The sequence below is a fragment of the Anser anser genome (genome assembly GCF_964211835.1).
Source record: "Anser anser genome assembly, chromosome: 13".
In the NCBI taxonomy this organism is placed as follows: Eukaryota; Metazoa; Chordata; class Aves; order Anseriformes; family Anatidae; genus Anser; species Anser anser.
In genome coordinates, this window is record NC_139734.1 from 21,124,374 (window position 1) to 21,139,495 (window position 15,122).

At 45.6% G+C, this 15,122-nt stretch overlaps 1 protein-coding gene across 11 annotated transcripts in view; it reads left to right on the forward strand.

Annotated features, from left to right (window-relative positions):
* Positions 1-1,152: 1,152 nt before the first annotated feature.
* Positions 1,153-15,122, forward strand: part of HDX (highly divergent homeobox) — a 52,420-nt gene continuing 38,450 nt past the window's right edge. For 2 of the 11 annotated variants that reach the window (XM_083797646.1, XM_083797647.1), the window contains exons 1-4: positions 1,670-1,827; positions 9,982-10,128; positions 11,940-12,005; positions 13,974-15,098. In XM_083797646.1, the coding sequence (XP_083653772.1) occupies positions 9,982-10,128; positions 11,940-12,005; positions 13,974-15,098 (1,338 nt within the window). In that variant the 5' untranslated portion in view covers positions 1,670-1,827. Of the gene's footprint in view, positions 1,375-1,667; positions 1,828-2,256; positions 2,774-4,674; positions 9,847-9,981; positions 10,129-11,939; positions 12,006-12,059; positions 12,665-13,264; positions 13,390-13,973; positions 15,099-15,122 lie in introns of those variants that run through there. The other 9 variants (XM_083797651.1, XM_083797648.1, XM_083797649.1 and 6 more) reach the window with 9 other exon arrangements.

A 15,122-nucleotide genomic window follows, 5' to 3' on the forward strand; every position in this document is an offset into this window, starting at 1 on the left:
TACCACTAGCATTACAGTATTTTTTCAACTATCCTTTTTTCCTTTCCTCTTCTCCTTGCTGAATATAGACTTTTCTGCTTAAGCTCAGTCTTACCTTTTATACCAAGACAAATTCCTGTTACTGTGATCCATAAATCTTTTATGTGGTCCCACGTCTGCATATTAGATTCTTTGATAACATAAGTACACAGCCGATGTCTCCTTTAAGAATGGTTCTATGACTTTTTGATATAAGCTGTAGAAAGAGCACCTGTGAGCCCATTGTTAGTCAGACAAGAGCCCTTGAAGTATTACTTTCTACTATTCAGAATTTAAAAAGTTTAATAAGCTGCATTTTACCAAATATCGCTATCTTTTTCAGAGGATTTTTGAGAGACTGTCTTAACCATTTTTTTCCCAAACCCCAGATAATGTGAGAAGAAAATGAGAGGCAGCACCCAGGCCTGAGGGGACCTGCCCCGTCGTGCCTCAGCCCGTTCATGGTCCTACTGGTGGGCTCCTCACCCGCAGCTGGCGGCTGGGGTTTCCGTGGCTCTTGGTCAGGAGGCGCAGAGCGGTCAGCATCAGCTACCCCAGGGGAGATGTGCAGTACCAGGGGGAATTCTTGGAGGCTCATCAGCTGCCTTGGTCCATCTTCTGCTATATAAAGCGGTAAAACTAAGTAAAGTCTGGCACTGTGCTGAAAACAGTATCAGTAACATAAAATCTTTAGCTAAATTAAGCTTTATTAATTGATTGATAGATTTTCCGATGCGGCGGAGGAAGTGTAATTAAAATGTGGACAGAACACAAACTACTATTCAACTACGAAAGGCTGCTCGCGAAGGATGTACTTCAGCTGTGAGCGAGCGAACACGCAGCGCATCCTGCTGCAGCACAGGAACCCATAGGCAAGACGGTGGAAGTTGAGTACGTCAAAAATTGGTTGTAAGGTCTTTCAACATTACTAATATCTTATTGTAAGTTGAGTATACGTGCATATTGACCGCTTTTCTCCTGCCTACCAGTGACATTCTTGTGTTTCAGTCCTACGGAGATATTGGACAAGGCCAGATTGCCCAACACCATGGCACGAGATTAACCGTGTCTGGTAACGTGGGGAATTGTGGCGCGAAGTGTTCAGGATAGGCACACGGCGTGCCTGGAGGTTTTGCGGTGAACACAACGGGGCCTCACATCCACCTGAGACTTTCCTGTGAGGTGACAGAGCGCTGGGCCAGGCTGCCGGGGGAGGTTGCGGAGCCTCCTCCTCTGGAGACATCCAACGCCCGCCTGGCCGCCATCCCGCGCAGTGCGCTCGGGGTGCTTGGGGGGTCGGACAGGGCGGTCTCCAGAGCTCCCTTCCCGCCCGGCCATGAGGCGACTCCGTGCCAGGTAAGGGCTCTGCGTGACTTCGAGGCTCGCTGTCGCGCAGCCCGGCGCCGAGCTGCCCTTGGCCGGGCAGGGGCAGGGGCAGGGGCAGGGGCAGGGGCAGGGGCAGGGGCAGGGGCAGGGGGGGCCCCAGGGCACGGCTCGCCCCGCACGCGCTCGGTGCCGCCGGGCGCGAGGCGCTGCTCATGGGGAGGCCGCAGGGGCCGTGCCCGCGCGCCGTGCGCGCGCCCCGCGCCGTGCCCGCGCAGCCAGCCCGGCCGCGGGCCTCCCCCCCCCCCGGGCGGGGGGCGGGTGCGCGCTGTCCCGGCCGGCGCTGATCTCGCGCCGCCATTGGCCGCTGTCTGCGCTGACGTCACGATCATGCTGAGAATGGCTGATCGGGGCCGCTGATTTCATTGTGTGACGCCGGGACCCGCCCAGCCCCGGCCGCCTGCAGCCGCAGCCCCGCGCAGCACGGTGAGCCCGCCGAGGGGCCGGCGGCCGGGCGACGCCCGGGGGGGGGCGGCGGGCAAAGGGGGGGGGGGCGGCCCGGGCCCCCCGGGGGCCCTGCGGCCGGGCCGGGCCGGGCCGGGCCGGGGCGGGCGGGCGGGAGGCGGCGCGGGGCCGGCGGGAGAGGGGGGGCAAAGGGGGGGCGCCGCGCGGGCTGGCGCGCGCAGACCCGCCTCGGGCGCGCACGCGCACTGCGCCTCCCCCGGCGGGCCCGCATCGGCCGCGCCGCCGGGAGGGGGCCGCGCGCGCATGCTCCGCGCCGCCGCGTGAGCTGGGGGGGGGAAGCAGCGGCAGGCGGAGGGAGGGCGGCTGCGCGTGCGCGGGGCGGCCCCGGGGCGGGCTGGGCGCATGCGCACAGAGCGCGTTCTTTCCCCGCCGCCGGTTTGCGTTGCCCCGGCTCCGCGGGCGGCGGCCCCGGGCCGGGCCTGGGGGGGCGCGGGCTGGGGGGGCCGGGGGGGGCCTCGGCTCCCGGAGTTGTGTCCGGGCTGGGTTGTCCTGAGCGCTTCGGAGCCTCTGCACGTACAAAAATACCACGCCTGTGATTTAAAGAGCGCTGTGCCGCGCAGTCCAACTGAACTTGGAGCGTGGCGGTGTGTGAGGGGGTTTTTCGCCTTTTTCTGGTGTGGCGTGAGGTAGCGCCGCGCTTTGGGGCACGCGCTGCTGATGAAGCATCGAGAAGGGTTTGGAGTCAGATGCTTCTGCTCTCTGAACGCGCGTGGGCATCGGCTCCACGACGCCCGACGAGCGCAACCAGCGCAGCGCCCAGAGCCCTGCCCGCCGTGTCACGGCTGCGCCAGCGGGGCTCAGCGTGCGCTCTGGAGGGTGGCTGGAGCAAGCACTTGAAGGATGAAGGTGTCCTACGCCGAGTGTGTTGTCTTGGAATAAAACCACCTGTGAGAGTTCCCTGGGCTCGGTACGGTTGCTTAAGTTAGTGCTGCAAGGGCCTTTCATGCTCTTGTTCTGTCTTACTAGAAATAATCCACCCAAGTCTACTCAATAATTCTACTCAAATAATAATCAATGAGGTCTACTCAAAAAGCCCTACGCCTTACAAAGTTTTTACTAAGTGGCAACCAGAAGTAGTCCAACGTCCTCCAAACTGGAGTCTTGAAGCAACCGGTGTCCCCAGGGTAAAACTGACCCCTTTTTCTGATAAGGGCCTTACAAATGCTGGTGTACGCGGTTGATTTAAAACCTGGCTAATGCAGCTGAAGCCCGAAGTCTCATCTGTATGCATAAAGTTAGATGGGATGCATAAACCTGAAGAGCAGATGGCATAGGTCATGATGTTACCAAGCTTCTGAGAGCTAATTTGGCCCTAATGAAGGGCTGAGTTTTATAAGCAGAACTCTAATATCAGATTGCAAATGCCGTACTTGGTGGACAAGGAAGCAGTTGTGCTGGAAGTGATGGAGACTTAAAAGTAGCTTTGTGGGACAGGCAGTGTATTACTCTCACCTGTGGATCACCGTGATCTGCCACGCGGTCAGGTAGTTGCAGCTGGTGTGGCCTGCATGGGAACGGACCAGTAACCTGCAAGTGCAGGGTATTAAACACTGCTGCTGGGTGCTGGATGTCTGCTACCTTCACGCACACTGTGCGATTGTGTGTGTGTGTTGGGGGGGGTTCATTGTTGTTTTTTTGTTTTATTTCTTAACTTTCCCCTTGGGATGTGCGAAAAAAACTCAGTTTTTGCCAGATGTGGGAAGTGAATGAACTGATTGCTAGCACAGGTCAGGTTTCTAAAGCTAGTTAATAGTGTCTCTACTGCGGTCTTGTTTTATTTATATATGTAATAGCTTCCTTATTGTAGTCGCAGTTCTGTCTCGGGTTTGTATTGGCACTGAGTCTTGTTATTTTGTACCACTGGAGTTCTGTGGATGGAAAGAAAAAATGAAATGAGGAAAGTGCTGATTTTCTTACTGCGCCTGCTGAGGATGGGCAGACTAGAAGAGCAGTAGGCTTAGAGGCTTTTACAAGGTGACTTTTTTTTTTCCAAACAAATTCTTGTATGGTGCTGAGGTTAGAAAACAAACAACAACAACAAAACAAAACTGTTTGTTCCCTCTTATCACTGTGTTAATCCCTGACAGTTTTATAATGGTTTATAGTGTAAAAAAAAAATTTACAGTTATTTGTGGTGGCTCGTACTCTGAGTAAAAATCTTCTTAAGCGTAATTTCAGCTCCAAGACTGATTTCTGTTACTGCTTGAAATGAAAGGGATACCCTTAAGTTTTTATTTCCCATCTTTCAAATGAATTGGTATTTTTAACGTAGCATCTTACAAATACTTACCTTGTAAGTTTACTTGGCTCAGCAATCTTAACATTCCGAGACTTTTTGATGTCTATAATGCTACACACTGTAGACTCACTTCAGACCACAGACATATATTTATTTTTTTCCTTCTGCTGCTGCTTCTCTTTTTACGTTTACTTTTTTCCCCCAGACCTTTCAAGTAGTCATTGCAGAGCACTCTGTTTCTTTTTTTTTTAATAAGGAATCGTCAGTACAGGAATATTCCCTATTTCTTACGGTTGTTCCTTCTCTTGTGATGCTCCTTGACACCAAGTTGTTTTCAGTAGTTTCTAAAAATACATCTCTGGGCTTCACCAGGTCTCCCTGGAGAGATTTTTAATTCTGGAAACTGAATAAAGCAGCTAGAGCGGAAGAACTAGGCAGTTGTGGCAAACTGGGATTGTCATTACGTTAAGTACTTGTTTCATAAAGCAAATGCAAAGTTGCATGAAGCAAACTTCAGAAGCCAGCTTGGCTTTAATTCTCCCTTCTCCCCTTGTGCTCTCTTGCCACAGAAAGGGCAAAAAGATGGATGCTTTGGGAAAAGTTGCTCAAATGCTGTCTACAGAAGTTCAGCCATGAGAATAACCTTGGTCTCATCTGACGAGGAGCCAGTGTGACAGGCTGAAGTGTGTTAGCAGGATCGTCCTTCCTGAGGCTTGTATTCAGCTGTCTTGGAGAAACTGAAGGGCATGGAGCTCCCATCTTGGTCCTTACCTCTCACAAGCCTTACATCCCTAGGGCCCGACTTCACCACTTGGGCTATTTACATCTCCCTAACTGCTGCATATAGAGAAGGGGTCCTTCTGGTGCTATTATATATATATATATTTTTTTTTCAATTAGTTTTCAGTTTAGAAGGGGAATGAGGATCAACATCTTCATCTTGATGGGTTCACCAAAGACTGAGGAGTGGGAGACAACCAGACTGGGAAGCTGATTGATGTTTGTTGGCTTAGGACATACAGCAGTTGTGAAGGAAATGCTTAGAGGAAACCTGTTTTTCCACTTGTCATAGGTTATTCTCAGCACTGTCGCTTAGACATCAGCATACTTGCCAAAGCTGCCTTATTTTATTAGCAGAGCAGGTGGATGTCGAGTCTCCAAAAATACCGCTTTGTTACCCCTACCTTTTGCTGAAGGTTCATGCAATTTCAGTTCTCTTCTGTAACAGTCTCTCTTCAGCTTCAATGTATTGCCCACCAGCTGGACGCCTGTTTTTCTGAAAAGCTCCAATGTGTGTTTTCTAAACTTGGCAAGTCAAACATCAAAAATTAAATCCTGATAAGAACCCATGCGGATTTCTAACTCAGTCTGAGGTTCAGGATAGAGGTGAGAAATCTGAAGAAGCTGGAGTGCTTTGTGGATACACGATTTGGGAAAAGGAGATTATTTCCTTTGAAGTTACTGAGATTCTCCTGAATGATACTGAGTTTGTTGTGAAGGCATGTGAACTTCTGAGTACCTTGATACTAACGGGGCTGCATTACTGCTTAGCGACGTCGGCACTTTGTAAGTTATCTCCAGTCTGTGTGTATTTCCACTGGCAGCTGGGGATCTCCAGTGTCAAAGTGTAAGAATTAATATCCAGTTCTGAATAGCTATGGAAACTGATGCAAAATCAGTAATACTTCTCCAAAAAGCCTCAGTGTAACACTTTGATGAATATACCCTGCATGGTTTTAGTTTCCAAGTCACGTTTTCCCTTTGCGGTTGCTCAGTGTACTCAGTGTAGATGAATGGTAGGTCTGACAGGTACGGGAATAAGCAAAACCTGCCTGTGAAGATGGGATGTGCAGAGGCAACGCCTCGTGAATTAACATGATCATCACAGAATGGTTTGGGTTGGAAGGGACCTTGAAGCCCACCCAGTCCCCAGTGCCATGGGCAGGGAACCCTCCTGCCAGCCCAGGCTGCCCAAATCCCACCCAGCCTGGCCTTGGGCACTGCCGGGGATGGGGCACCCACAGCTCCTCTGGGCAGCCTGGGTCATGGCCTCACTGCTCACAGAGTGAAGAACTTCTTCCCATTATCTAGTCTAAACCTACCTTCTTTTAGTTTAAAGCCATTCTCCCTTGTCCTGTCATTATCTGTCCATCTAAAAGGTTGCTCTCCATCTTTTTGATAAGCCCCCTTTATGTACTGAACTAATGCTGAACTCATTAGGTTCACGTGGGCCCACTTCTCCAGGCTGTCCAGGTCCCTTTGGATGGCATCCCTTCCTTCTGCTGTATCGACTGCACCGCTCAGCTTGCTGTTTGTTTGATGCTTTGGGAGTATAGATGGCTTCCTAATGGAGTTTCCAAACATTCAGTAATTGGGTTATTCAGCACAGGGTACTGTTCAAGATATCCTAAATAAGTGCTTAAGAACTGCTGATAGCAAACTGATTTCCATCTAGACTTTACAGATAATGTGCTATCGGTGTGGTGGTGGGTTTTTTTAAGGCTTCAAGAGAAGAAATATTGCTAAATGCCCTGCACACTTGTGTGAAGACAGCATGCAAGTTATTTTGTCCTCTGCTATTGAGGTGGAGTACTTGGAAGTTTACTATTAGTCCTAGTAGAAATAGTAGTAACAATCTTGTGATTTCTTATTCCTAGTTAGAAACTATGTAGGCAATCAAAACAAGCAAAGAAACAAAACAAAGAAGCCCAACAATTTACCATCTGAAATTAAGGTGATTCCTGATTTCCTTCCTCTTGTTCTTTGTAATTTGAGATCTTCACGAGAAGTTGCATTTCCTGCCCAGCTACGAACATCTTGTGAGGTTTGCTACGTCTGCAATCCAAACAGCAAAAACCACTTCAGGTTCTTGGGGAGGCGGGATGGGTTTCTTGGGCTTCATCCCAGACATTAGTGGTGTATGTTGAGGTTATCTATCCCTTGTACGCTCTAGAGCTTAACACCTGCTTGTTAGTGATGGTGTTACATGCTGAACAACTGTAGTTTAGGTGACGGTACTGTGGGGTGTAAGAGAAATGCCGCAGTGGAGCGCCACAGAATCGGTCGGTTGGCTTTGGGTAGAATCTGAACCTCATTTTCTGTTGGGCAGGTACAGCGGCCAGCACAAGCCCGCTATTCTGCTATTTAGCCCTACGTTTTTGTTGCGCCTGATAACAGGCAGTTTTTAAAACCTTCCTTGAACAGGCTCCCTGTTCCCCAGTCACAGCACCAAGCCTGCTGGAGTTCGAGAAGCGTTTGGACACCGCGCTCAGACACATGGTGTGGGATTTGGGTGGTCCTGTGTGGAGCCAGGGGTTGGACTCAATGATCCTCGTGGGTCCCTTCCAACTCAGGATATGCAGTGAATTAATTGGCAGAACAGAATGAATAAGGTTGTCTTACAGAGCAGGATAGCTAGTGAGGTTTTTTTATCAGTCGGAACTGGAAATAAGAGTATTTTCTTGTCCTTTCTGTAGTTTCGGTAAATGTGTGTGGATGGGTTGGGCAGTGGGAGGCAGTACGGGGCTCTCTGTTGACCTCGGGTTCAGTATAAAATGCAAAAAGCATTAATAAATTCTTACTTGCTCCTTTGAAAGTTGAGCTTACATTCTGACAATAAAGTTATGACTCAGCTTCCATAACTCTGTATTGGTAGCGTCCTGCAATCTATTTATTTAAATCCATCCCTGATTGCCTCTGCACAGATACTCTGAGCTGTACTTGATCAGGCTCGAAGGCAAAAGGAGCTGAGGAATCTTACCAATGTTTTAGTGGCAGGTGTAATGTCCAAGCAATTGGAAGGCACCACAAAAATGCGATGTTTAATAAACCAGGCTGTGACCTCTTCTCAGTTTAGGTAGGCGAAGTCTGTCATGCAATGTGTATTTTGGATTATTATTGGATGACAGGCTTCATCTTCTGCATCAGGAAAGACAGAAGGCTCATAACCATTTCTGATGAGGTCATTCCTGGGTGCTGATCTCAGCTAAATAAAACAGGATCGCTGGTACTGGGACAGAAACTGGATCTTGTCCTGTCATCTTCAGTGTTTTTTCTTAGAGGCCTGTCGAACTCAAGTGTCCATTACCATTAAATAGCATAATTATCTTAATAACATGAAAGGTGCTGGGTGTTTGCTCCTGCTCGTGACCCCTTAATGATTTTCTTTATTTGCTGTGAGATGTTCTGTGAAGATTATGTATATTTCCCTTTTCCTTTCCGTCTGAGGTTTCCAAAAACAATAATTAAAACTTGGTAGCTACAAAGGGTTCCCCCCATAGCTTTATTTTCCTGCAAGGTGACAGTGTGGTTTCTTATTTTTTAGTTTGTTCTGCATTATTTTTATGTAAATACTGAAAGTATTAAAAATAACTTGTGGCTGGTGCCATTTTCCTTTTCTGAAGCACTGAGTCAGATGCAGGCCGTTCCTGGACAGTGCCTTGATTTGTCTCAGCTGGCAGCTTGCTGTGTGAGACAAAATAAAGGCCTCATTTTGGAAATCGTGTGGTGATGGGGCTTTTCCTACCAGTTTTGGTAATACTAATTGGAGCTAGATAGCCAGCGGATTGTATGTTATTTGCCTGTGTAGAGCGTATAGCAAGTGCAAAACCCGACTTTGCTGGTATGGAGTCACTTCTGTAGTAATTTGCTCACACTTGGCAACATCCAGCTGGCTGCCTTTTGCAGTCCCGGGTGTGAATTTCACTGGTAAGGAGGCTGCGCCTGGTCTGACGCTTCCACCAGGCCGCAGCCGAGGAGGCCGCCTCAGCACCCTCACCACAGAGCCTGGGGGCTGTGGGCACGCTCCTGGGGCAGCTGCCCTGGGTGGCGCGGGCCCTGCGCGGCTGCACAGGGTCTCTCATGGGGAGACCCAGTGCTGGAGGCAAGACCCGAAAGTGCTGCCAGGTTCCCGTGAGCTCTGGAGGGAGCAGGGGGGGGGGTCTTTTGGTTCTGGCTGAGTGGGCTGGAAAACTCGGCTCCGCCTTGGATAAAGCCGTGGGGCAGAAACGCTTCCTGAGGGCTGTGGTGCTGGGCTCCGTTCTGCATCCAGCACTGGTTTATACCACTTTAAAACGACCCTTAAGCATTCTTTTAAAAAAATAAAAAATAAAAAGATACTGCTTCAGGGTACAGTTTCATGGTATCTTTCACCTTTCCAAATGCAGGCTGTGCTTCGTGTGGTCCCTCCTTTGTGTTAATGTTACTCCGTTAGCATTGCGGTGGGCTGGACTGAACCCCCAAAGCCTTTCTGTTTGCTTTTTTGTTTTTGTCTTTCGAGTTGGCCTTCAGTTCTGGTCCTTGATCTTTTCAACCTTGCAGCTGCAAAGTGCGGGTGCTGACACAGCAGGAGGAGTGGGATTGACTGGCCGTAATGGAGTGTAGGATTTGCTGAAGTCAGAGACGGTGGAAACTACTCGTGCCAGACTGTAACCTTCATTTTATCTCAGATTGTCCCTTTTTTTTTTTTGTAAGGGGAGGGGATGCAAATCTGCCAATATTGTTGGAACAGCTGGTGTTACTCTGTTTTGCCTAATGCCTTTTTTTTCCTTTTTTCAAGTGAGAAACTTTTTTCTTTGTCTGAAACCAGAGGCTCTTGGGCTTAGCGATTCAATGTGATACTTGCTTATGAAAGGCTGTCAGTGTTGTTCCAAACATGTAGTTCACCTGCTCAACTTGAGTCCCTCACAAAGGAGTCACTAATGCTGACTGTACCAGTATTGTCTTTTTAGTTTTTTTTGAAAGTAAGTAAAAGTATGGGTAAAGGATTTTAAAGATGTCAGCACTTAGCGTTACCACAAGCATAAATAAGAGCCTGTGCATTCTACGAGCATTACAGTTTTTATTCCAACTTTCAGAGTATCTTCTTTTATTTTTAGATGAATCTGCGTTCTGTATTTACTGTAGAACAACAAAGGATATTACAGCGTTATTATGAAAATGGAATGACAAATCAAAGTAAAAATTGCTTTCAGCTCATATTACAGTGTGCACAAGAAACTAAGCTGGACTTCAGTGTAGTCAGGGTAAGTACTGAGGCCTTCCAAATTTGTATGTTAAAGTTGTACACGTTCATTTCTTTACATAAAATATCTTCAGAGGGCTGAAGTCTTTAACTTCATACATGTCTCTAAATCAGACTTCACGCTTGTATAATGTTCGCTTTTATCCAGTGAGCCTGTTCATAGTGTGTTTGCTCTGAAATGTCATCACATGGTTGCTGTATTAAGCAGGAGCCTGGATTGCACAAGGAGTGTTTGTTTTATTTTTGTTTCTTTTTTGTTTTGTTCATTTTGTTTGTCTTTTGTTGATGGTGTTGTGTTTGTATTTTGTTGTGTTTTTTTGTTTTGTTTTTTTCAATTAAACTGCAAATAGAATTGCCCTATAGAAGCTTTGCGCAATGTCTTGTATCAAAGAAAGGTCATGTTATTAGGAAACTATTCTTAAGTTAAACCAATTTCTGTAACCTAATGTGTTTGGGAAAAAATGTGGAAGTCTTTCTTTTTAACACACTGCCACATTTGTATTCCATGTCACAATCATAAATATTATGCTCACGCGTGGTTATTTACAGTGAGCACATTCTTTTCTTAGAGAAGAAGAATGTCAATAGTGCTAACATGAGCTCTTCCAAAGTCTGTGAGTTCAATGTGGAGGGAAAGAATAATCTCTCTATGAAACTCTAGACAATAAAATGGCTGTTGTCTTAGAGCAGAAATAGAAATCATGAAGCATTAACTGAAAAAATAACAGTGGGAGTGGAGCTAGGAGTTACTGTGACACTGGGCACAAAGGAGCAAGAAGTAAGACCAGTCTAGTTCTTAGATATCTGCCTGTGGTATATTGAAAATGACAACCCCTCCTGCCCCTTAATTCTTGATTCCCCTCCCTCAAAAGGCTCTGGAAATACTAAACGTAACTTTCTCAGCTCAGCGAGTTCTGAAAGTCAGCCAGAAATTCAGACTCCCTGGGACAAACAGTTGTAACAGAAATCTGGATGCTGATGATGCAGTCGGGCCTATTTTTCTATTTTTATTCTGATTGAAGGACCTAGAGGAGGCAGCTAGTCTGCTCTGCTTGCAGTCCTCATTCATTATCCACCTTGTTACTCTTCCTTTTTCTCTTTCCCTTACTGCAATAATGTGTCATAGCCTTTTTCTTTAGTTCTCTTCCTTTAAAATGCCCTTCTTTGCAAAACATACACTCTTCCTGCTTGTGAAACACAATGGAAACAGACTATTTGTCTTGTGGTTGTCTTTTAATGATCTTACCTTTCTCTTTTTCATACCTCTCCTTTCTGCCTCTGAATTCCCACCCCTCTCTTTTTTTGTAGAACTGTTGGGCAGGGATTAGTAGTTTGTACAGTGTCTAACGAAGTGATGCATAGGTTGCAGCTGACACTTGTAGATAAGACTGTAATAGGAACGAGAATTACCTAAATGTGTGTTATAATTGAAATGTCATAACTCTACGGATAAATAATTTCCCAAAATGGGATTTCTATAATCTTATCCCATAGAACTACATCCAGTCTTTCTAATCTTTAGATGGATTGAAGAGTCCTATTTATGATTTGGTGTAAATATCTACAGATTTTTTTTACCACAGTACATAAACTATGCCTCTCCCTTTTAAAATTAGGAACGTGGAAAAGTTAGTTCTGGGAAAATCACCTAACCCTCTTCAAATATGATAGAGATGCATTTCAGCTATATAGGGTTTGAATAGCATGTTTTTGTTGATTAATATTAGCATACTTCTGCTCTTGGTTGCTTTTTGTGTTTGCAGTAAGTATAAGCAGTATGTCTTGTTGAAGTTCTCTGACGATTTTTCGTAGTTATCACCGAATGCTGAGGAGCATGTGTTATACCCTTTTGGGGAGTTACACCCACAGATCATTCAGGTGGGTGCTTTAGGTTATATGGTGCGAGCAAGAACCTGGGGACAGAATCAGTAGAATGGGACTCTGAGCAGTGGCAAATCTGACTTGGGATGTCTTATGAAACTTAGCTTCAATCCCAAGTTGAATAGTAGTACTAGTAAGTTATTTGCATTTCTTTATTTCGTTGATTCCTTTTCAGGAAAGTTATGACATAAACTTCAGGTTTTAGTTTAATACAGTTGGAGAAGTTAGGGGTGGGAGATCTTTCTTCCTGGCCCAAAATTTGCAGTGTCTCTAGTTATAATTTCTATCATGAAAGTTTACTGACTGAGAAGAAATAATGAAAAACAAATTTGATCATTTAAATTTGTTTTATGCAACAAAAGACAATAACTTGAGACCTGTGGCTGTAATTTTGTATATTTACACTTGGTTTTGTGAAGCTAAATTCTATCACTAGTAACCGAGGGGTTTTTTGCATACAATGAATCATGCCTCAGATTAGGCATTCTGTAAAATTCGACAATGAAAATGAGTAGAATGGATTGGAGACTTCAAGATATTTCTGTATGACAGGAGTGCATATTTTGCGTTAGAAAATCTATTTACTTCCTTAGTAGGTGTCAGTATGTGAAGAAAGCTTGCCTTCTTTCATGCGATGAGATGGAAATCCAAGACAGGTACTTGGTGCAGTTGGTTCTTGCGCGGTGAGGTGGTTTATTGATTAAATCAACTGGTTTGGCTTGCTCAGTGTTGAGATCTTGTGTTGGTTTGGTTTTAGGTGTGCAGCAGATGATATCCATAGTGGTACAGAAAACTGTTTCACCTTATTTATATATGCATGTCTGATTCTTTTCAGTAACCAACATAAGCTGATGTAAAAGCTTATTTTTAGTTCTTTGGTGCTTGTGTCTTGTTCCCATATGCTGTCACATTCAGTACAAACGTCGTGTGGTGACAGAATTTAGCAAGTCTTGTCTCGCGGATCCTGTAAGTTCCCAGGAGCAGTTAGGCAGTGCTTACACTTCCCGCGCTAGAGCTGATGCTTCCACCAGATTAATTCTCTTTATCTTGAAACAGTGAAGCTAATATTTCCCCTTAAGTTCTTTTAGCTATATCTTAATTTATTACTTGCAGGACAGGCTTTCCTGTCTATTTAAAAAAACAGCAGTATATTTTGTCATGTGTATAACCCCCATAGCAGGGGGAAAAAAATACCTGCCTGAAAAAAGGGATACCGTCTTTTACACAAATCCATATATTGTCATTGTCACTTTCAGAAATGTCCGTAATAGGAAACTTCTGTTGGAATCCAACCCTGGTAGTCCTAATCTTGTCTCTCAAGAGCAGTTTGTGACATCAGATCTTGACTCGTGTAGCTGGCAGAAGAGGAAGTAGTCTATAGGTATAAATACTTCACAAAATTGTTTTATAATTTTCTAGCAGAAAGAAATGTTCCTGTTCTTGTTTTCTTCCTCTCATCTAAAATCAAGAATTAGCAGTTTCTGTTCAAGGCAGTATTGAAAGTTGAGTCTGTCAAGTTATTTGTTTGAGGAATCTTACATTTTTTAGAAGTTTATCCATATATTTCAACGATGGTTTGGTATCCCACAGTGCTAAATATAAAAACTAAAATTTTGGGGAACTCATCACAGGGGTGCCAATGAAATAAATCTTAAGGATAACTTTGGGATAGGAGGCATGATACAGTCTATTAGGGTTTTTGAGAAACTAGGGATTTGGAATTGAGACTAGGATTCTCATGTGTATTACCATGTGAATCCCAAGCATGAAAGACATGGATTTCCATCCTGCATTGTTCAGACTCTGCATAATCAGCAAATGACTTACACGCTTGCAAACTTAGGTCTCAACTTGAACACTTAACATTTCATCAGATCTGCTTAAAGATTAAAAAAATGCCTATTTTTTTCTGCTTATTTAATGCTTTGTTTTGTGTTTGTTGTCGTTGTTGTTTGTTGTTTGCAGACGTGGGTTGGCAATAAAAGAAGGAAGATGAGCAGCAAGAGTGCTGTAGAATCTGGAGGCACTCCCCCAGGGACTGCCCCTACTACTCCCTCAGTACCTCCAGAAGCAGCAGTTAGAAATGTGGTAAATATTGCTCGATCCCAAAGTCAGCAGTCTTCTTGGACCTCTTCTAATAACGATGTAATAGTTACTGGTATATACAGTCCTGCTAGTTCATCCAGTAGGCAAGGATCCACCAAGCAGACAAATGCTTCAATGGCAGAAATACACAAAACCTCTATTCCAAGACTCTCGGGAAAAAATGACACAGACTTTCAGCAGCAGCACATCCCTATAGGACGACAAGTACCGCACTGTAAAAATGCTTCCCTATTAGTAGGGGAAAAGACTATTATTTTATCTAGACAAACAAGCGTACTGAATTCTGCGAACTCCATATATAGCCACACTAAAAAAAGCTATGGTGGCTCGTCAGTGCAGGCCGCAGAGTTGGTGTTACCTCAGAAACCGATGATATGCCACAGACCTTGTAAAGCTGAACCCGTGGGATGTCAAAGGTTACAAAAACCGGAACATGCAGCTCTTGCATCGCATGTGCCCCCCGGACAAAGGGCTAATACTAGGGACCCTTCTTGTAGCACGCAAAACCTGGAAATCCGTGAAGTGTTTTCTCTGGCGGTTACAGATCAACCTCAAAGACTTGTGGGAGGAAGCACGGCACAGAAGCACTGCTCGGGGGAAGGCAGCTGTCTGTCCATTGCGATGGAAACTGGAGATGTGGATGACGAGTATGCTAGAGAAGAAGAACTGGCATCCATGGGAGCACAAATACAAAGCTATTCAAGATACTGTGAAAGTAGCAGTTCTGTTCGAGTAGAGAACCAAAGCGCGGCCTTGTCGGGGCCAGGAAGAAACATGAGCTGTAGTTCTCAGATGGTGAATGCCAGGGACGTGCCTGACAATGTTCTGTATCATAACAGAGACTACCACTTGCCTGCACGGACCTCGTTGCATACAACATCCAGTACATTATATAGCAGTGCTAATCCATCAAGAAGTACTTTTTCTCCTCATTTTACATCTTCAAGTCAACTGAGGCTGTCACAAAACCAAAATAATTACCAGGTAATCTGTCAATATATTCATCTT